This window comes from Patella vulgata, chromosome 1 (assembly GCF_932274485.2).
Source record: "Patella vulgata chromosome 1, xgPatVulg1.2, whole genome shotgun sequence".
Taxonomy (NCBI): Eukaryota; Metazoa; Mollusca; class Gastropoda; family Patellidae; genus Patella; species Patella vulgata.
In genome coordinates, this window is record NC_065879.2 from 80,815,993 (window position 1) to 80,840,637 (window position 24,645).

The window sequence follows — 24,645 nt, forward strand, 5'->3', positions numbered from 1 at the left end:
ATGGAAACGGTCACATTTGACCTACAATATCGATATTTAAGGTGTTTGATCATGTAAATTAGGCCCATGACATATGACCCAATTGGACACAGGTCACTATTAATTTCTACGTTGGTTACTCACGAATTTAGTGCCAAAGTTATTTTTCGTCCTTCTCTCCCTTTCCCTTCTCCCCTTTTGCAGACAATATAAACTGTGTAAAGTCAAAACAAACGAAAATAATAGCAGCCAAAAATCAAAATTTAAAGAAGTTTTCCGAAAAATATAATTATTGTTCTGTAGGTCACAAAAGAACATGAAATTGATAAATCATGATATTAATAAATGATATCAATGCGGATATGAAGTTTGTGACCTACTTTATTTATGTTTATTATTCTCGTGTCAAGAGGGCAGCCAATAAGCCCTTGTACAGTAACAGTTGATTTGAAACCTTGTTGAATTTGAAGGTTCTTTGCTCTAGAATTGACCTGTTTACATTTCCCTTGGTACTCCTGCATCTTAAAAGCTATTTTTCTCCTTGTTAACCATATGCATCTCAGATTATCCTTAGTTGTGTCTTTGCGTGTGTAAATTAGTTAAGAGTACTTACAGGTAGGATATGAGTTATTATTAATTTAGTATTTTGTTTATGTCAAAACTTTGTATTTGTCAGTAAATCAATAGATAGAGAATGTCATTAAACTGAGAAGAACAGCCCAGTCAACAGCGTAACAAATCAATCGAGATTAACCAGGGCTTTATTATGTTAATATAAAAAGTATACAATGACAATCGCTAGAAATTACGAAATCGCGAGACAATACGTCAGAAAGCGAGAAATTTATTATACTCGATTAACCAGTGCTTAGTAGAATATTACAGAAAAACTAATTGTGCGACAAACGATGCTATCCAAAATAGCTACAAAAGTAAGCATTGTATATTCACCACACGTGGAATCTTTTATTATGTTGGACAAACAATATTTTCACCATCTGTTAATACATTTTTAAATCGATTTACCTAAGTTTTTGGGGAAGACCCCAGATCATACGGGCACCATGTTACGTATTGTGTTTAAACAAACTCGATAGAAATACGACATTTATTCGCATGACAAGCCTAGAATCAATTCTCATAATCGATCGCCATTAAAATTTAATAATTTAATTTGAAAATGGAGAAGCGAGGCTGAATCTCGATTAACAAGTAATGTTGCTACGATAATAAGCGATCTATGCCACGTCTTGTCAAAACTTCAAACAGTCATAACGTCGTTCATTAAAAAGTAATTTGAATGAAATTTTCAAACTATTAATTTTGAATTATCTATTTTGGAACTATTAAAGTAGGAACGGGCAGCTCTTATTTACATCTTACATAATGCACGGTTTCTTCATTAACTGTTTCAATCTGTTTTACGTGGGTATTGTAAAAGCCTTCCTATACCTCTGTATTAGATAACTGGTCCGGGCAGAATGGTGACTTTTACTCAATCTATATACTCATTTACACTCAATAGGAATTTTTTAAAATTAGATATACTTCAAACGCGTTTATTTATTTTTCTAATACTTCCAAGAAAATGTTTTAGAATTTTATTTGCAGATGGAAAAAAGTTTATATCGCGAGCTCATTAAGCCACATTGATACCATCCCACTCAGTGTATAACTTGTTAGCCAAAGCATTCTTCGTGCTGTTATACTTGGGTTAACCAATTATGTAATTATAGGGAGAAAGGAAGTTGAGAATATCAACAATCAGTGCTGCTGGAACGGGATCAAGCTGGTTAGTGCTAAATGATAAGACCAGCAAAATATTTCGTCACAGGTCACGATATGTAAACAGGACAAGCGCTAATCCCAACCCAAACCCTAATCGGCCTAATCCTGGACCTAGCCCACATGCGATAGCTCAGTGGTAGGGCGTTGGACCGGCAACTGCGAGGCAAATGGGTGCCGTCATGGGTTCGATTCCCGTATGGGTTAGGAAACGTTAGACCCAAGGCCCGTGCTTTCTGTGGGGGGATCTGTAAGGAACCCTCGCCTCCCGATAACCCTAACCTAGAATCTCGCCAACAATCACGTGCCCTAACCTTATTTAAATCTCAGCGACCTTGAATAAAATTGGGCTGGCCTTAAATAGATTTAGCCGGATCAACCTTGCAAGTTGATGTTTTTCATCTTGTTTATTACACACAATGTATCAGCACTATTTGTGCATATTTCATCAATATGCACTGTTACAATATCACAGTTTGCATGACAATAAGTAATTGTGTTAGAAATAGTGAAGAGTGAGTGAGCCACTGAAATAATTAAAGATACATTATGGGAGATTTTAATAGAGAATTGGCCATTCTTGCTATAACAATTCAAAAATAGATGATAAAAGAAGAATATATTGAAAATTTCAGTCAAATTACTTTATTCTGAACAAAGTTATCACCATTGTAATTTTTGACTAGAAATAGGAGTCAAATCCCTCTTCACCGTCTACAAGAATGCAGGCCGTTTGATTGACAGGCGTTAACTCCACCAACATAATCTCGATTATCAAGTAACATTTTCAATTCGTATCACATTTATTTTTACTACAAATTAAAAATAGGACTTTTATTATATAGATAAGAAGCGAAAGTTTTAATGGAATGGACCAAATTATAGCCGACTTCTTCAATCTTGTTAGCCTGCGTGTACTCCCGAAGCAGACAAATTGAAATAGGAAACATTGATCCAATGGGGCTGCATGGGCTGCAATTCAACTGGGGTGATGTTAGCTGCGATGTTTATCAATTTCCATAATTTTTCTGTAAACGCAAGTGACAAAAGAGCGTATAATACCGAAATCCAAACTCTCATTTTAACCACAAATAAACATAATATCAAGGCCGTATATATCGAACTTTCAATCAAATTGACCGACATATGCGGCCATTTTAAAAACGACAGAAATATCGCGGATCCGTTGGATTTTTATTAAATCACGAATTTATGTGGTATCGTTTCACCTTTATTTCAAGGGGAATTGGTTTATTAGTATTAAGCTATGTGCAGTATAGTTTGGCGTCAGTTTGAGTTATAGGCAAGTATTCTTTTTATTTTTGATTACAAAACTTGCTCAAAAGAAATCCTTAGAACGACCCACTACTGTGGCTGGAGCAAGATGGAAGTCACCAATAGTGGAATCATTTCTAGCATTAGACACCCATAAAGCCTTTATTTAATAATCAATAAAAAAAACCCGACATAGTACATAGTTCACATTACATTTAGTGTGTAACATCATATCTTAGAATCACATTAAAACTTCAAAACAAAAATCATAAAAAAAACATTCAGTAGAACAAACAGAAACACAAAGAAACGGTAAAAAAACCCCAACAAAACAAAACAAAACAAAAACCACAAAGATAGCTAGAGGTATGAAAGGAATACTAAAGTTATGCAAAATAATCATATTGTATAATCCCATTTGTAACATGGACGGGAAGTTAGGGTAAGCATGTGGGCTAGGTCCAGGATTAGGGTTTGGATTGGGATTAGCGCTTGCCCTGTTTACATCTCGTGACCTGTGACGAAAAATTTAGCTGGTCTTATCATTTAGCACTAACCAGCTTGATCCCGTTCCAGCAGCACTGATTGTTGATATTCTCAACTTCCTTTCTTCCTATAATTACATAATTGGTTAACCCAAGTATAACAGCATGAAGAATCCCATTTGTAACATGGACGGGAAATCTTCCTTTGCACTTTTCGTTGAATAAGCAGATTGTTTTCCCTCTAGTAGATTGGGTGGAGCTTAACCGTTCAATAACTAGACATGTTCAATGTTATTGCACTCTTTTGCTGGTTTACACTTAGTTTAAGTAGAAATCATATAGAGAAGTGGGGTGGGTTTTCTGTGCAATAACAACAAGCATGTTGAGCATGTGTCAATGTTACAAGTCATTTATAACACGCTTCATTCGTTAACAGGTTTAACATCTCGACCTACGGTCTCGATGTTTAAAGCTGTTGACTCGTGAAAGCCGTGCTATAAATATAACATAATACGGCTTACGACACCACACAATAAGGCAATCGTAACTGATGTACTCAAGTTGCAATCCCTTATTTCAAACAAATGTGACGAATCGGACATTAATCAAGATACAACTAAAAATGGCATAATGTGAAAATTAGAAAAGGTATATATATATAAAACAATAATGGCAATAATGTCAGCTCATACAGCGATCGCAGTCGGACAGTGAGATTTATGGTTATTGTCCATGAGAACAACTAAATAGTTAGTTTACAACCGCGCTATATCATGGGTGATATGGTAATACCTCGTAAGTCTATTTATTGAAAATAAACGTGCGTCAGAAGGCGTTACACAACAAACAAGTTAAATACACTTTATTAGACATTGTTAAATAGGGTTCACTCTTTCATTCATCCCTTACCATTTATTATTTACTTGTAGTTCTTGTATATAATTCAACAATAGTTGAACTTTGAGCATATTAATACCCAATCCAAAATGAGTTCCGTCAAAACTCTCCATCCCGCTAGTGAGGTTACACGTATCGAATATTGGTACATTATGCGGCTTTAATTCTTTTTTCATCCTGACAACGTACTGTTCGATAATTTCTTTCGATTGTCCATTCCATGAATTTTTAAGTAGTCCCGGACAGTGTGGTGGAGCGAAAAGAAACTGGGTGCCATTATGTTTTTGAATGACTTTAAGGGCGGGTGCAACGTATTGATCCATGATGACTCTATGGTTGAATCCTGAATGGAAGCCGATTCCAGCTATTATTAGAACTTTCTTTCTTGCCATTAGTTCCTTTACTTTGTCAACAAATTTTCTACTAAGGCCAGTATGGTAGTACTCGGTAAAGATGAGTTCAAATTGCCCGCCACAAAGGTCACGTGGTGCAATGTCTAGCTGCAGACGACATATTTTTTCGGTGAACATGAACATACCAGTGCATTTGTCGTGAATATCTAAAAGTAAACAAAATACAAAAAAAAAACTATAATACAAAACGGGCATGAGCGTACGCAGGGCCGAACATCTATGGGCTATTGTCCTACTGTTTTGGCCCAACCGGGCTAAGGAAGACAGGCCAACACCATGCAGTGTGCTATGGGGAAAAGTTAAACAGTCACAGTCACAAAAGGGGATAACTCTTCTGTTGTTGCTATGGTAAACGATTCCATAACACATCAGGGGAGATAACTCCTCTTTCGAGTACTACTCCAACTACTGACTAATGTTTTTCCATTACATTCATGCGACTACACAATGTTCCTTACAAATCACCCCGTTCTTCATCACTGATTAGGGGAACGCCTGTTATAGTGAGCTAGCATCCTACACACAATAAGCCACCGTGGCTCCGCCCAGAAGGAAAAATAATTACCTAATAATACAACTAGCTGTTGCAGTTTTAATATCAATTCAATTGACATGATTGATTACCCCGATCAATACCCATCTAATCTTCGCTCCAACTATACGCAGAGAACTATCTACTTTGGGAATAGATATCTGCCCTGAATAGTCGCTATGGTTAAAACAATTAATTAATGTACTATGCGGTTCTAAACCGTTTTACATCTTTCACACACACAAAGGCCTCATAAACACTTTTAATTTCATTAAACATACGTTATTCAAGAGCTAAATCTGCCTATTGCAAGTCTATCCTTAGGCCTCAAATGTTATTTAAATTTTTAATTTGACATTAATTAACTTATCCAGACCATAATCAACCCTTGATGTCAACGCTAGAATGCGATATTTATTGGATTATGATCCGATTTGCTGCTCAACTTTCATTCATGATTTAATCATGACGTGGATAATCGAGATTTCAATCGCTTAATTCTCGGTTATTAGTGGACCAATTTAACTGAAATTTACAGCAAATTGCCTTTATACTATCTAGTTTTAACGTCGTTGGGTTTCTCATAGTATTCCGGTTTCTCCAATTGCTAAAGACCCCATACGTGAAAGCGAATTATTGAAATAAAATTGACCTATAGCTTTAGTTCCACATGACCTAGTTGTTGTCGAGTGGACGTTAAACCCTATTCAGACATCGGCAGTCGCGTGGCCAAATGGTTAACGCATGCGCGTTATATCACAAGGCCTGCCGTTGCGTCAAGCGGCGTGGTTTCGTTTTTCCACTTGTACGTGACTAGGAGTAGGGTCGATTGTCCAACCTCGTGTGTTTTCTCCGGGTCCTCCGGTTTCCGCCCACTGGTAAAGAGCCCCACGCGCAATGAATCCCGAAATAACTTAGTTTGTGTCGAGTGGGCGTTAAACACCATTCCTCTCCCCCCTCTCTCTCTTCTCTCTCTCTCAGACACCGCTAGGTCCGCTATAACCATTCAGTCAGCTAAAACCATATTCGGACATCACCCTCGGTAAGCCGGTACACTATTGCGGTGTTAACATAATATGTCTAGAAATCGGAACAATATTCAACCAAATTTATTACAAATGGCGCTTTTGAAAAAAAAGTTGATTTAATATCAAAATCATATAGCTCACCTTTAGTAACGTTCTTCTTCATGGCGCCATCAAAGGTATTGTTACGTAGCAGTAGTAACAATGATGTATACAGATGTCTCATTAACGAATCGCCACTAAAGAGAATAGTTCTTCCCGCTAATAATTGACAAGCTGTCCTGTTGTTATATTTTCTAAGATGGCATCCTTTATCAGAAGGCTGCCAATCAGCATATTCAGCATGAAGACTTTGTCTTGTATCAAAACAATTCTTACATCTACATTCTTCTACCTCCTTAGCAACGCACGTGTTGTTATAACAACATGGAGTGGATCCATACTGGTCACAAAGGGCACGAAAATGACGTCCCGTTTTCAAAAAATTGACATTTCCACATTTTTTATCTTTTCTTTGTAGAGTTGGAGGCAATGCATGTCTATTTCTAGCTATTTCAAGGAATTTCATCATTTCTGCCTTCTGATTTGACGTCATTGGCCTACTTTTCCAAGTTCCTGATACGATGATGTCAAGGACGCCCCGACAGTTTATCCTAGTTGAGTTGGCTGTGAGAAATCCGACAGTGGGCAACATTGTCACATTTTTTGAAGAATAATCAAATAAAGTATACAGAGATGATGTCTTCCAAAATCTCAACGTTAAACAAGTGAAAAATACCACCCATAATGCAATTTTTACTTTGTTTTTACAAAAGGATGGATTCATCCTTCTTTTAAAAGAAACCGTCGGTAAATATTATTAATTCTTTGGGATTTACGGTCACGACTTGAACGAAATTATGTCATTGATTGATTTTTGTATTTCTGACAGAAAACATGCCTCTCTTGCTTCAGATTTGAATCAATATGGAAACTTCCGCTGAAGATGTAATTTCTAATCTCTCGATCCAGTCTCTGAAGAAGAAAACAGAGACATAAACTTTCAAATCCGTACATAAGCGTGATATTGTATTTCATTAGACTGGATGGCAGAGTCTATTAATCTGCCATTCTGTACACAGAGAACTAATAATTTTGGGAATAGATCTCTGTCGTGGATGACCGCCATTTTTAAAGAAAATAGTATTGCATTTTGTGAGGTGGTTCTAGTTCGCTTCAAATCTTTAATACACAGAGATACTAAATAAACATTTTGCATAGTGGTTCCCCCTTCTCAGTGGTGCAAGACTCGGGATTGGCAAGACTCTGGATTTCGTTTAAACGAAATATTAACTCGTTTAAACGAAATATTTAATTCATTTGAACGAGGAGTGTTTCGGTGGCTAAGTGGGTAAGACGCTGGTTCGCTAGCCTGGAGGTCGGATGTTTGATCCCTGCATTGGCCGAGAAAGTTCATCCAAATTTCCCGGCGTGGTTCCCCCTTGTCAGTGATGCAGAACGGAGAGCCGGACAAGGACAACTGTCTAGTCGTTCGGATGGGACGAAAAACCGAGGTCGCGTGTACACATTGACATGCACTTAACCCTTGTCGGTTCACGTGGGGTCTCCGTGGACCCCATGCACATGTTTTATAGTGTTTTGTAATAACTACTGGGTACAACTTTCTGAAATTTAGTGACTTTGTCTTCTATACATTTTTACACGTAGCAAAAAGATCGGTATTCATCTGCTTTCCACATGCAGTCAGGCCCAACACTTGAAGGGAACAAGGGGTCCAAGCGGACCCCTAACTTATAACTCACAGTAGTGATTTCGCCAATGTGTTTGCTGCCTAATACCATATTGCGTATGTCAGAGTATTCCCTCTTTTAGCATCTGTATGTTACAAATACCAAAAATTAAATGATGAATTCCAAATATAGAATGGTTTTTGTATCAAGCGTGAATTGCCATTTAACCTCTTTATCACATAGTACACACAGTAGCAATTTGGTGAGAATTATTAAATCTTTTCCATATGCCACTAAAATGTTTTTTTGATAATAATTTAGTTGATTTTCAGATGTCAAATATGAATGCAAATAAAAAGCAAACCGCTGCCTTTTAATTCAAATATATTTGTACGTAAAAGCTTGAATTATAACTGGGGTCCATATGGACCCCATGATACCTGCTATGTGATTCTCACAACGTGAACCCACAAGGGTTAAAAGATTACTTGACAGTTGGAATTCGATATAAGAGTAGACCGTAGTGCCGCTGTCCGGGTAAAATTTTCCTCATAGCACACTGTACGGCGTATGCCGGTCTTCATTAGCTCAGTTCGGAGCAGGACAGTAGGACGTTAAACCCCATTTCATTTCATTTGAACGAAATAATTTTTTTTTTTAACGAAATATTTATTTCGTTTTAACATACATTATGCAAGAGCTAAATCTGCCTATTGCAGGTCTTTCTTTAGGCCTGAAATGCTATCTAAATTATTAATTAGACATTAATTAACTTATCCACACGTACACCATAATCAACTCTCGATGTCATCGCTAGCCCGTGATGTTTACTTAATTAGGTTCCGAATTGCTGTTAGTCTTCCATTCATTATTTAATCATGAAATGGAAAATCGACACTATGTTTATGTCGTACCGACTTAAGTAATGATGATCGAGGCTAGGCCGAAAATTCAATCGCTAAAATCTCGGTTCAAAGTGGATCAATTTAACTGAAATTTTCTGCTCATTCCCTTTACATTATCTAGTTTTTAACTATTTTATAACTATTTTAGCGAGAACTGCCAGCTCTTTATCTAATCTCCCTAATGTATCTTTAAACGAAATATTATATCGTCTGAACAAAATATTATTTAAGCGTAATAAAAAAGGAATATATTAGGTAATGAATATTGGAAGTTTTGATAAGAATAGCTAGTCTCGATTTATTCATTTTTAAATTAAATAATTGAATGGCAATGGCGTTTCAATCAAGACCATCAAATGATGTAGAGAGTTGATTATGAGCCCGTCATGTGATTAAAGTTCGAATTATTAGTTTATATAACTTTTGAGGTCAAAATAAAGACCTACAATCTCTAAATAAAAAGTTCTTTAAAAATTCCCCAGGGCCTGATGGCTCGGTAGGACTCAAAACCGAGGTCCCGTGCACACGTTGGTGTAGTGTGCACGTAAAAGTACCCCTGTCAATTGGAATTCGAAATAAGAAAATCCTGGCCAAATTTCCCTATGGTGTATGATTATCTTCATTAGCACGGTATGTGAAAAAAGTAGAAACACCGTTATCCAGTCAAATTTTCCTCATAGCACACTTCAATAACCCGATTTGTGCTGAAAACAAACCCTATTTCATTTCTTAAAATATTAAATGTCGTGCTTGATTTACTCTGTTCTAATATTCCAATGAATGAATGAATGAAACGTGGTTTTATTGCACGTAAGCACCAACCGGAATATATAGCGCCAAACATATGGTGATTCTTTAGAGAAAAGCTAAATCATAGCGCCCAAACCCATATACGATCAAAATGATCGCGCTGTCAAACTATCTTTCAATGTTAACCAACCCCCGCAACAGGTATATTGGATTCGACCAATACGTCACGAAGACATTGTTGACATCGACTCAGTCGAAATTACAAGTAAATTTTCAAATTTTTCAAGAGAGAAATTGTTCTCATCGTTGTGATAATTAGTTGTGCAATGGATTTTATCGAACGGGAGTTCATTACAAACACACAGGTAAGTTTATAATAACCAAAGTTGAGTAGTTTGTTCATAATCGAAGAAATCCGTTTAAAATTTACGATGAATCAGACAGTAGGTCTACGTGTAATGTTGAATGTATAAATTCGGAAATGTTTTGATCTCTTGAACTGTATTATTTAAAATACACGATTAACGTATTAAATTGTAAATAATGAATCAAGCCAAGACATGTATTAAATGTTTTAAATGTTTTATTGAATTGGAATAGAAACTGAAAACAGATTAACACCCTGTGTGAGATATTTCATTCAAATATTGTGAAAGGGTTGGTAATCAAATTAAAATTGTCATTGTGTCATTTTAATAACATTGAATCGTCCTATTCTGTTACGTAGTCGTCTCAACATATTGTTGTCATGGGTTACTTCTGCTAAACAACTCAATAGAAACGAGTAAAGTATTATAAACGAAATTATGTCTAAAGAGTTCTTCATGACATGTATTGACTGTAAGACACAAAGCGTACAGGATCTAAGTGTGATGTTAAAGGTCAACACGCAAATATTGAAATTGGGTATGTTCGTGGATTGACTTATAGAATGTTGTTAATATTTCCATTTAAATAAATACAAAAAGCAATTCGAAAAATAAACTATAAGTAAAGGAACCATCTCAGTGAATAAAGCTATTAATATGCCGTTAACCCGTGAGGCAAACCGAATGATGTTTTATAGTAAATTAGACGAATAAAACATATAACGTTGCCATCTCGACCCTGATGCCCATGAACACAAATGACGAGTTTAAGACAAACCAATTGCGGAATGGAATTGATTAATGCAATATATATTTTATTATGTATTGACAATACTTTTCTGGTTAGATTTTAGCCTAAACACGACATGTGTGTTGGTGACAATTTTGGCAGTCATATCTGAATGACTCAAAAACTGTTTATATTTCTTTAACTTTTGGTATACCTAAATTCGGGCAATTATTTATGGTAGAAAGATATAATAAAATGACCTAAAGCTTTAAAACATATTTTTAAATATGTTGAGGCACCCTAAATTGAATTTGAAGCACCAGGGATAAATAAATAAAAATAGCTATAATGCATGATTTTATTGTAACTAGTGAACTGATAAATATTGTACAATTTATCTAAAGAGTACATTTATGAAAACGTGGTACTTTTCTGATATCTAGTTAAATTAACACTTACCCAGATCTTGGCATAAGCATGACTTAAAATGATCACGGCTAAAACACTTCCGTGCGAATCAAGAATTCTTTATGTAAGAATAGAGCTTTATAAGACCGTAAATGCACCACACATTATGTCTCCATAAGATGGTAGCTATAATCTTTCAATCCAATCCCCTAGTTAAGTATACCCCCACCCAATCATAAAAAAATAATAACATAGCAAAACGGTGTTTAATTCTGATCATCTAAATTATCAAATGATATTCGCCGAAGTAGTAACTGAGAAGGGCGTGTTTTAAGATATACATAATGTATCTTACTATTTTTCGCTTATATAATTTGATTTTCAAATACAAACCATTAATACTTATCTTAGCATTAAAACAATCAACCATTTGTGGTTATATTGAAATCTGTAAAAGACGCATTCTTTTTGAATATATTTTTAAAAAATAATAAATGGAAAAAAACATATTATTAACGCTTTTTCAACAAGCAATTGTTATACTTTAGTGATTTGTAGAGCGTCAAATCACAATGTTATTGTACTGTTTTAAATTGTAGATTTTATTCATTACAATTTTATAATAAAATGTATAAAACACTGAGTTCGAGATTCAAATCACAAATCCATCCATAGCTAGGATACTGCAAATCCGAATATTTTTGTTTATAAAATATTTACTTTCCATTCAATAAATATTCCAGTCATCTAGTTTTGGATTTGGGGAAATTCATTCTCCTTTTCCCATATATACAGATTGCCGTATTATTTAATAATCAAACCAAACAGCATGTAATCAAAGAACGCTTGTATCCGCCATATGTAATATTGTCACGTGACATTGTTATGTTTTGTTTCGCTCGGGAAGCGTTTATTATACATAATAGAACTCCAGTGTAGTGAGCCATAACTATGAACAATATCATGTCCCAAATAAATAATCTAATTTGTAGATCTGCAATTGGTCACATGATGGTCCGAACATTATTTGTATGGCTCTATTTGTTGACAGCAAATACCGCTAATAATTATCTTGGATAAAATACCTCGTTTAGTAAACGAGGCAATTTTACCCAGCCTCGTTCTGAACAAAATACCTCGTTCCAAAAACAGGGCAATTTAAAAAAAAAAACACGTTTTGGAACTCCAGAGAAACGAGGTATTTTTTTACCTCGTTACAACGAGGCAAAATCGGGGCAAAAATTTTGACACGTTTTTGCCTCGTTTGGACAGAAATGCCGAACGAGGCATTCTGAGGTTTATAGTGATACACCACTACGGGTTCTTCGTCGCAGAAGACACTAACGTCGGCATCGTCTGAGATGGAGGACTCCATAACCGGAACTGGCACATCGTATCGGGTTTCGGCTGTAAACGATTCTTCTACTTCGATAGGTTCAGTTGTTGGGACCTCCATAACTTCTTCTTGTTGTTCGTCCATATCTTCCGACTGCTTATTAGATTTAAGGTTGTTTTTTTAAACATAAATTAGATTACAATTCAACTAACACAAAAGTGTAAAAAGATTTTTTTCTAGTCTGTGCCCGCGTTTATGTCTACTCTTGGCAAAATCGTTATAATATAAAAAAAATCATGAAACAAGAATCAAAATGGCCGCCAATCGGGTCTCCAACGCCAATCCAACCTCCCAAGATATAATTTCAAAACAGATTCTTACCTGCTGGTTCAAGTCGAACCGTTTCTGCTTTAATCATAATGTGATTCTGTAATGTAAGTATTTGAACAACATTGTAGCGCCGAACAACTAATGTTAATTAAGCATGATTTCAGAAAAATTGAACAGATTTGATAATAACATGCCCCTTCAAGTTGCGATAGGCCCTACATGTAAGTGTATTTTTACTGTAAATAGCAGTAAAATAATGATGGACAGTATTTTACTTTCAAATAGATTTCAGTAGATTTTAAAGGGTAATATCCAATTTGTTGTCAATGGAAATAAAATAAGAATGGGTCCAAAAATACTTAGACATTGCCAAGTAAATAGGTGCTGCCATGATGTAGTAGGGAATCTGGATTTGCAGACAATACATGTATGAAAGGGTGAATAGTTGACCTATTATGAGACTTCAGTCCCAAATCTCAAGACTTTTTTCTGACTTCTAACTCATTTGATTTGAGCATAATAATCTGCCTGGGTCTGTAACTGGACAAGACACAATAAGCGTTACGCAAAGTTGAAACCAAATAGAGACTCGGTCTCGATGTGGCAAAATAAATTGTTTATTTAAACGTTGTGAACCATAGAAAGTATTCTTATCTCCTACTTTTTATTTTTTAGGCTGGAACACCATTGAAAGAGTATTTGCTGTATGATAACAACAAGAAAACCCAAGCATCAATTTATTTTATACTTCTGGGAAAGAATGCATTTGACCCAATTTTTAAATATTTATTTTTTGTTATTAATGTTAAATTTTCTTCCAAAACACAATTAGATTTTAATTCTCTTCAGAAATGTATGTATAATATAGCAAGTAAAGTGGCATATAAATCACTTAGAATTTGGTCAGAAATCATAAAGTATTTAATAGGCATTACTAGAAACCAAATGTAGATCAAATACACCCAGAATTACAAAAAACCTTGACTTACATAAAGGTGACTTTCCCTTGCTTATGAAATGAAATACGGTTTAGTATCCTACTTTTCTGTGTTCTTAGAGTGATTCTGCCCTACACCCTACTCTTATATCAAATATTTCAACTGTCAAGGGTTCTTTAACGGGAACCCCGGGGGGGGGGGGGCAATGATTAACACGCACACATTTGATCAGGAAGTCTGTCATTGAGTCAAATAATTCAATTGTCAAGGCTTCTTCTAAGTGAACGCAGTGGGGATGGTTTCGATTCCGGAAATGGGGGAGGGGGTGGTGGATGGCCGAATGGTAAGCATGTGCGTGCGGTATCATACGGCCTGTCATTGAGTCAACTGGCGTGGTTTCGAATCCCCGGTTGTACGTGACAAGGAGTAGGGTCGCCTGTCCAATCTTGTGGGTTTTCTACGGGACCTACGGTTTCCTCCCACTGCTAAAGACCCCTATGCGCAACGAATTATTGAAATAAAATTAAACAATATGTTAATCCCGAAATGACCTAGTTTGTGTCAAGTGGACGTTAAACCCCATTTCTCTCTCTCTCTCTTTCGATTCCGGGCTTGTACCCAATTATCCCTTGCCATATCCAAGACTACTGACAAGTGGGAACTATGCCGGAAAATCCAGTTGAAATTTCTCGGCCAACACCTTATACTCACTGAACCACTGTGGCTTATGACTTGTGATTGTATATAAATTTTTTGTACATATATTATTTTTTTATTTCAATCCTGTAATCTTGATGCTTTGCTTCTTTTATTTACAAAATATTCATTTTGTTTGGGTTTTTTTAATGAGGAAAAGGTTTTACATCATCTTATTACTCCTGCAAAATAGTGCATTTTTCTTTTGTTAGTTTTCTGTGTATATTAGTTATTTCTATATGTCTCACAAATCACTTGTAGTGTGATTTTGTAGCACTTTTCAGTTTTTGAAATTGTTTCAATTTAGTGCATAATTAATCTTAGTGCTTGGTTTGGATGTTATTAAATTTAGATATTATTTGAATTATATATTTTGGAGTATGGGGTAGGGATACTGTGTACATATCTTTATATTCTCAGTTCTTGTTTTGGGGTAAAGAACAATTTATATAGCTATTTTATATTTTGTGATAGGTAAAGTGTGTGGGGTTAAGAACAATTTAAATAGCTATGTTATATTTTGTGATGGGTAAAGTGGGGTGTGTGTGTGTGTGTGTGTGTGTGTGTGTGTGGGGGGGGTCATTATATATAACACAATATAATTAGTATTAGAATTCTCTGTTTTTCTGTTAACATTTCAAATATCTATTTAGTTTTGATGTATTCATTTACTTTTTCCTATGATTTTATGAATAAATAATAATCTTACAAAAACAAAAACAAATTTTGTTTCCTTCTTTTATCAAATTTTACAGGTCTAACAGAGCAAAGAGATGGGTCCTGCATAAAAAGGTTGCTATACTGTATATAAATTGGGGAAAAACACAACACAAGTTTTTGTGGATGGTTATACACAAGTTTGTATGAAACCACACAAGTTTCAGAAATTTCAACACAAGTTTCAGAAATTTTAACACAAGTTTCAGAAATTTCAACACAAGTTTCAAAAATTTCAACACAAGTTTCAACACAAGTATTGTGTAGATTTTCACACAAGTTTCAACACAAGTTTGTGTTGTTTGATAACTTTTAACACAAGTTTTGTGTTGTTTCAACACAAGTTTGTGTTGTTAAATAGAGACACCTTACTTGTGTTGAAAACAACACAAGTTTGTGTTGTTTCAACACAAGTTTTTTTTCAGTGTATTAACAAATGGACTTTTGTAAATCAAATAATATTTTTAACTAAGTATTACATATATAAATCAAAAATAGAAGCAAATATTCAGATACAGGGCATTTTTACAAAGTAAAAAATCCTTAGAACTGGAAATTTTTAAAACTAATAAGAAGATACTTAATAAATGGACATTTTTACCGCATACCCAAATAAAACAGAAATAAACAAAAATTATTGTTATTAAATTATATGAACAACACGGTAGCTAAACGTACTTAAGTCCTTTCAACTTTCGACTTTCATTTCGTGGAAAGGATCTGTACTTTAATCTACCGCTTAACAGCTTAAAATTTCCCTTAAAATGTACAAAAAAGGTCGCTAATAATGTCAAGACTCTGGCCTCCTTAAGGGGAGATAACACATCTTGGGGGGAAACCAAGCTAAATATAATTACACATAATAAAAAAGTACCCTTTGAGACTAATAGAAGTAACGTATTCCCTGCACACAATACTAAAGATAATCATCTACTGGCAATAATAAATGAATGTTAAATAAATGATTTTGAAATTGTATGATGATGTAATGATAAACCCTATTATGCAATAATACTGTATGATGTACCTGTTATCTGTTATGTAATATTTTTTGAATAAATAATAATTTAAAAAAAAAAAAAAAAAAAAAAAAAAATGATGAATTTTCTTGTCCAAAATTATCTCCCCAGTTTACAATGCAATGTGCCTCATCAATAATAATATGCGATATTGTATCAACAATACTATCTCCTCTGATGATGTAAAAAAAAATGGTTTGGACAATAACTGTTCTGGGTGGCCAATTAAAAAACTAAAATTTCCACTAAGCAGTTTATCTAGGCCTATCTCATCAGATGCAACTGTAGAACCTGCAAACATTTTCAAAATCCCAGTCCTTCTGTAATATAGTGGCAATTTTTAAAAATTAAATATTATATAATTATTTATTTTGTATACCTGCACTATAAATTAATACTCTAAATTAATATCCCATACTATGAACATCACTATTCGTGTTAAAGCATTTGAATTAAATGTATATATACATATTCAATCAATTATTTACAATATGTACATCTATTTATTCTCATAATGTTTTATTTTGTCGTCCATAAATTATTTAATTTCATCAATTGGGCCTAATAATACTAATATTTATGCATTTTCTTGTAATCATTAATAAAAACTATATCATATTCATCACATACCTTTACATTTTTCTGCTAGTTTTTTTTATTAAACATTGAGTAATGAATACTGCCTTATCCCCAAAACTATGTAATTTTTCCTCAATAATCGAATTTAGTGGTACAATAATTAATATTTTAGAATTTGCGATATACGGTAATAAATCAAAATGAGCGATTTACCATAGCCGGGAGGTAAATTTACGATTATATCTGAAATAAGAGCAGATTTCAAACTGTCGCTTTGTTTTGGTTTGAGATAACTATAGATGGTTGCGCGTTCAACGTTTAATTTGGCTAAAGCAATTTTAGACATTTAAGAAAAACTTAAAAATTCTCCGATCTTACTCATTTTAACGCTGGACGCCATTGGGGTTGCCCGTCTATTTTTAGTAACACTACGTCAAAACATGGCTGTCCACTACCTGTCTCCAAAGCCCTATATAGGGAAAGTTACGACAACTCATTTCCAGGCGCCATTTTGGGTCCCAATTATGACGCCATAAAAGCTATGACGTCATGGCGTCATACAGTTTTACATACCAAAACGTTTTACTTTTTTCTTCCAGTATTAGGCGTTGAGGGATAACGTTTTAGCCTAAAAAAATGCAAAAGAAACCAATGCAGTTTGGTGCAGTGATTAATATATCAAACAAAATCATACTCAAAATCAGGGAATTTTCTGAGAGCGATATCTCGCAATCAGTGTGTTTTACTACTTACTCGTGGGATTATAAATGGTCACTTTTTAAATTCCTCAAACACAGAGTGGTTGTGTGGAAAAATCGAATTTAACAAACATCAATAAAAGAAATGTATTTTCCATATGGTGCCGGGCATTTCTTTTAAAATGGCTGCCGAATTTGGTGATATAATGCCATTTAACAAAAAAAAACCCATAAATTTGGCATAATACGTAAGATACGTAAGATATGACTTTTCCTTTGGCTTTTATATGGTTTTCGATGTCTCCGAATTTGAAGATAAATTTTGAAAATACAAAATGGCAGCAACAAAATGGCAGATATGAAATTAATCGTCATTTTTCCTGTTGGATATTAGATAGTGTCTCTAAACCATAATGTACTCTGTAGTTCGATGTACCCCGTAGTTCAGATACAGCCTCCAAACCGTGTTTACACTGTAGTTTGGATGTAGTTATTAAAATAAGATAAATTTTACGATATATCATTCCCGAAATAACAAAGTTTTGTCTTAAATGAATATATTGTAAACGCGCTTTAAATACCTGGATGCGATAGACTTCGTGTAGAAAATTCAAGGTACATATTATCATTGGCAATAATAAAAATCCAATTTTAGTTTTAAGTTACGCACTGTTAGCCACCAATAGATGTTGTAATGACAAATCCAGTTGGTTTAACTTGAATAGAGATTTGATGTCAACATCAAGGTGAACTTGCTCTTTTGTCCCATAAGCCTATTCAGACTTGTTACCCCACCCTCGCATAGTTATGATTTATTTATTTTTTTGCTTCATTTGACTTAAGAAACATTTTGTAGGAATGTATGCTTTTATAGATTGAACACGTGTTTGCGATATCATTTTCGGTGGAAACTGGCACAATACAAAGAATGATTGAACAAATAGCGGAGACGGGGTTTCAGCCGGCTGATTTAAATTATTTCTTTAAATACAGTAAAGCTTGAAATATGTCAGTTTTCCCTCTTTAGAATGTTTTTGTAAATACGTTTCTATTGTAGTTTCCATGGCGTATTCCCAATAAGCGTTAAAATCAATGATACCCTTAATCCCGGTGCTGATCAATGTTGGGTTGTGTGAAACATGCTAACAAATCTCAGGTACGATATAGGTTTGATTCTGTTTGAGAACAGCATCAGAGCAACATGATTGTTTTCAATGGAGATGGGGCGCAAATATTCAAAGGGGTCAGAAAATAACAAGTAGATTCAAAGAGCCATAGAAACCTACTTTCCGGTGATGTATGACACAATAACTGGAATTTCCTATTAAGACACGTATTTTGACATTAAACACTCGCCCCACCCCACCACTGTCTTTAATTCAACCAGTGACGGCTACCAAACTTGTATCAATTTTAATTTAAAAAAGTATGTATGCATTCCGCCGAAAATATAATAAATACATTTCAAGAGAGGATTAACTTTACTTTTCAGTATAGATATACGGAATTTAAGCCCTGCATTTTTATTTCAAATACCGAGCAGGTTATCCAGTCTAGGGTGGGGTTGGATGGCCGAATGGTTAGCACGTGCGCGCTGTATCATAAGGCCTGTCATTGAGTCAATTGGCGTGGTTTCGAATCCCCGGTTGTAAGTGACAAGGAGTAGGGTCGCCTGTCCAAACTCGTGGGTTTCGCCGGGTCCTCCGGTTTCCTCTCACTGCTAACCACCCCTACGTGCAAGCGAATTACTGAAATAAAATTAAATCCATATGCTAGTCCCGAAATGATCTAGTTTGTGTCGAGTGGAGGTTAAACCCCATTTCTCTCTCTCTCTCTCTCTCTAAAGAAAAAGGGAATAACTTTCCATAGTTATGATAATCATTAGTATTAATCATTACGGAAATCAGGTTATTATTATAATGTTCAAGTGCGACCTCAACAAGACTGTAGCAGTAGGCTAGGCCTAGAGACCGTACTTTTATTGTTTTCTCGACTTGGGCTGGTCTAGGCCTAATCTAGATCATATTTATTATAAACGAAATCAAAACCATGAATATGGTAGTCTGCTACAGATCAACCATATTTATTATTATAACGGCAGGAAATAATTAAGGCTGTAGGCTAATGGAATGTGAATAACAATTTGACAACAATCACATCAGCCATCAATATCGAATAAGATTTTTATCATTTTAATATTATTGTATCACAACGCCCATTTCACGTCATTCAGGTAGCCTACATGAGTACATGACTGATTATTATTACTTAAAGGGACTATCCCGATTTGAACAGTCTCAAAAATAAAAGTCTGAGTTCGTATGAAATTTAAGCGCCAAAATATAGAGGAATGGTGTATTTACTCTGCCTCAAAAGTTCAGCTCAAAATAATGAGTTGTTTGGACGTGAACGTCAAAAATGCTTATCCGGACACGTAACCCTTTTAAGATTTCTGGTCAATTTTTTCGTTGGATGACCTGATAATCTATCGTCGTTCCTTTAGAGGTCTATACAGTGAATGGCCCATGTGCCGTACTGGATAACGAAAGGTAAATTTCACCTACACATTGTTTTTATAAAATAAAAGTCCTGTTTTATCCAGACACCGCATAATACAGCCTGGGACACCGGTCTCCATTTCCAGATGAAGACTGACGGGTGTAAGGTGTTTGAAAACATACCACAAAATTCATATTGAATTAGTTGACTGGCCCCTAGGTATGGAATATTAAGGAGTTTTAACACAAAATTAAGCAGATTTATTCTCCAAAATATTATCGGGATTGGCCCTTTAAAACATAACATAAATAGTAATTGTCAACAGATACAAGTTCTTGTGTGAGCAACGTGTCGGCTACAATACACCGGTACTAATATGATTAGTAGGGTAATAATAATGTACAGTACAGTAATAATAGACTAATTAATACTAGGCCTTTACCGGTAGTATTAAATATACTATACATAGCATAGGCTAGATAACAAACCTTATCTCTCAACCCTCCGTATATGCGGAAGCGATTCGCACCCGGCATTTGTAAACAAAATTGACAATATTTTTAATCAAAACAACGATTGATTATTGTTATTTATAATATTTCTGCCACACCCAACTACAATTAAGCATATAATCCTACCTGAAACGGGTACAAATCCCCTCTTTTAAAATCAAAGCGACAGTAGATTGCTTTTTTCCGACATATTAAATTTACGTCTGTAACACATAAAGGCGGGGTCTCGTGTGCAATAGCTAATCAAAGTACTAATCTGATCAGAGTTGCGCAGTAGTAATACGCCGTATTTATGAACGTCCGAATCAATTTTGATAAAAACAACGCTTAAATTAATTTATTGTCAATATTTGCTAATACATCAATGTTGTTTCAGTAGATTGGACTGCGTATGTGTAATAAGTACTAATAGTATAAAATTAACTTATTTTTAAGATGGTACATGCATTAATAAAGAAATTGAGTTTGCCACTTGGAACTAAAGGCATCCAATCGTAGCTAAAAACAAGCACATCAGTATATCTTAGCGTTTTTAGTTACGTTCTCGTAGCTAAGCATAGGCCACATACATGTACTCAGTCATACAGTAGGCTACAATTAATTTATTTGATATACATTGTATATTATTTCTGACATGTCTTTCATATATAATTTAACTCTGACTTAGGTATATATTAGTATTACAAAGATTAGCATTCACCTATTTGTATTATCATGTGCAGTATTCCAATAGCACCAGAGAGGCGACAGAAATGGCTCCATGCAATTAACCGAACTGAACCTACCACTAAAACGTTATGGCAGCCAAAGAATAACTATGCAATAATATGCTCCGAACATTTTAAACCAGAAGATATTTCACTATATAGACGTCTTTCGCCAAACAGTGTACCATCAATATTTTCTTGGAAGAAAGAATCAACATCGCAGGTATAACAACAATCTCAAGTTGTTGTTTTCTTTTGTTAAAACATAATTATCAGTTTAAAGATACATTATGTAAGATTTAGATTTAGAGCTAGCCATTCTTGCTCTAATAGTTCGACAATAGATCATGTAAAATGAATAATTTGAAAATTTCATTCAAATTACTCTATTGCGAGTGACGACAATATCAGCCTTTAAAGGTTTGACAAGACGCGTGCAATACTTTCATTCACCGTACTGGTTGTTCGAAACTAAGTCTTGCTCCTCCATTTTTAGCTTAAATCAAAATATGGCTGAACTGTTCTAATCTATTTAATATCAGTGAAATCCGATGCCATGGAGAGTTGATTATGGCCGGGATAAGTTAATTAATGTCTAATTAATAATTTAGAAGAAAGACCTGCAATAAGCAGATTTAGCTCTTGCATAATGTATGTTTAAGTAACAGTAACACTTTTCATGAAAAGCACATTTTAGTAGTACACAAAACTTAGCCTGTATCAAATACATGACATTTGAGTGAGTGTTCTATCCGATATATATCCCAGAAATAGGCCCTAGGGAAATTCATCGATCAATATATATCGCATTTGAATCAAATCGGTCCAACTTTGAGTCTTTTTGTTATTAATTTTCATAAAATAAATGATATTTGAGTGAGTGTTTTACATATAAAGAAAATTATTATATATATGCCAGAAATAGGGAAATTCATCGCCCAGTATATATATATATATATATATATATATATATATATATATGGAATTATTAGCATCCAATCCGCCCCGCTGTGCAGTGAGTCTTTTTCTTATGTTTTAAAGATTTTGAAGTATTTATTTGAATTAATATTCATAGCAAAATAATATTCAAGTGATTTTATTAATTATACATGTATAAGCAAACAGCCCTATGGCCACGTGGTTGAAATGTGTAACATGGCACAACGTGATGTTATTGATCGAATCCTGTTGGGTTGGACGTGCTAATTGCTTGTATTTCATTTTCTTGTATACTCTAAAGGAAAACTATAAATATTTTATATTTTCATTAAATGGGAAAATGGCTTTAATATTCCAAAAAGCTACGGTACCCAAGTTTCAGTTTAAGATTAAAAAAGTACCCCAAATCATTCAAACATTAGAAAATTAATATTAATATTCCAAAAAAGCTACAGTACCCAAGTTTCAGTTTAAGATTAAAAAAGTACCCCAAATCATTCAAACATTAGAAAATGACTCACGGCTTTACAGCAAAATTCTATGTAGGGAAATGGTGGTATAATAAATATACATAATAAAATCATTCAAATATCCTCAACAACAATCAGTATATACCCTTTTTATGATTTAATGGTTATTAGTTCCATATTCCTGTATTTTTTTAAAACTAGACAAGTACAAGCGATTCCCACACCAGTAAAAAAAACGTTAGAAAATGATGTAATTGTGTCAGTCACAAGAACAACTCCTGACAGCAAGCAGAGTATAAAATCCGACCATTCATATACTTTAAGCACAGATGAATTACGAACGAAATACCAAGTTACAAAACGTCAATTAGAAGAGACACAACAAGAACTATTCAACGCAAAACGGCGTGAAAATGGTCAAAGACAGCAATAGGAAGCATACTAAATCAGTTAACCGATGCAAGAAAATTATCAGAAAACTGTCCAAAATGATTGATTCTTATAAAAGTATGGTAATTTTATGCACTAAAATATTCTATATTTGGAATAACAATCATATTTCAGACAGGATAACAGTTATTAAATATACCGATAATTTTACTGCAGTAGCTGGTATATAGATAGGTAACATTAAAATACCGGCATCCAGTTATAAATTTACAGGTAATAGTTGTTGACTTTCTTTTATATATTCCTGTTGATTTGTTTAGTAAACCAGTTTCTGAATATTCGGATGATCAAAAGAAATTTGCTACAAAACTGTATTTCTAAGGTCCAAAAGCATACAATTATTTAAGAGAAAAAGTCAACTTGCCACACCCATCAGCTATTAGACGTTACTGTTAATTAGAATCATTTTTGTTCATTCTTATATTGGTTAATATTTCTGAATATTTTAACTGTCGAGCTGGGAAATCAATTTTAACATAATCCCATTGACAATTTAAACTACTTTTATTATTATAATTATTATTAATTAATTATTAATCTATATAATGTATGTGCATAACCAAATTTTATTGACTTAGAATAAAACTAATGTCTAATTAATAATTTACATAACATTTCAGGCCTAAAGAAAGACCTGCAATAGGCAGATTTAGCTCTTGCATAATATATGTTTAGAGGGGCATTAGGTAAGATTAGATAAAGAGCTGAGTGTTCTCGCTATGATAGTAAAATAAAAGATAATGAAAACAAAATATGCTGAAAATTTCAGTCAAATTGCTTCACTCTAAACTGAAATATTAGCGGTTCAATTTAGGTTAGCCTCGATTATTATTACTAAAGTCGGTACGATAAAAAAAATAGTCTCGAGTATCCAGTTTTTGATTTATAATTCAGTAAATATTGCAGGATAACGATGGCATCGGGAGTTGATTAAGGTCTTGATAAGTTAATTAATAATTCAGAAAATATTTAAGGACCCAAGAAAGACCTGCAATAGGCAGATTTGGCTCTTGCATACTGCATATTTAAATCATAATCTTCAGATTTCTTTAGAAATATTATTTATTAATCAATTTGGTTTAAAGATGCATTAAGTAAGCTTTAGATAAAGAGCTGACAGTTCTTGCTATATAGTTAAAGACTAGATAATGAAAAAGGAATACCTAGGAAATTTCAGTCAAATTACTTCTGAGCAATGAAGGGCGGTTTGAAAAATGTTGGGAGTCTCCTCGATTGTCATTAATACCGTTGTTACGATGGTAAACACAGTCCTTATTATCCACTTTTTCAAATTAAATCATTAACCGCAAATTATGTTTAAATCAGTTGAAAATCAAGAGCATGCATTGAGGCATTGAGATTTGGTTATGGTCTAGGCAAGTTAATATATGTCTAATTATTAATTTATCCAACAACATTTAACACCTCTAAAGAAAGACCTGCAATAGACAGATTTAGCTCTTGCATAATGCA

General features: G+C 34.2%; 1 protein-coding gene across 2 annotated transcripts; it reads right to left on the reverse strand.

The window, feature by feature from the left end:
• Positions 1-2,062: 2,062 nt before the first annotated feature.
• Positions 2,063-20,828, reverse strand: LOC126824638 (uncharacterized). Of its 2 annotated transcripts, none has more exons than XM_050553951.2 (3): positions 20,733-20,828; positions 6,536-7,405; positions 2,063-4,980 (listed from the first exon to the last, which is right to left on the reverse strand). In XM_050553951.2, the coding sequence occupies exons 2-3, from the start codon at positions 7,215-7,217 to the stop codon at positions 4,430-4,432; spliced, it is 1,233 nt and encodes a 410-aa protein (XP_050409908.1). In that variant the 5' UTR covers positions 7,218-7,405; positions 20,733-20,828; the 3' UTR covers positions 2,063-4,429. The 2 variants fall into 2 exon arrangements, with proteins under 2 accessions (XP_050409908.1, XP_050409883.1); XM_050553926.2 differs by lacking the exon at positions 20,733-20,828 and adding an exon at positions 11,334-11,482.
• Positions 20,829-24,645: the final 3,817 nt, after the last annotated feature.

Coding starts and splice junctions, on each gene's coding strand:
- LOC126824638 (XM_050553951.2), bottom strand. CDS start 7,217: ATGAATCCATCCTTTTGTAAAAACAAAGTAAAAATTGCATTATGGGTG. Junction 4,981..6,535: donor GAAGAAGAACGTTACTAAAG/GTGAGCTATATG, acceptor GTTTACTTTTAG/ATATTCACGACAAATGCACT.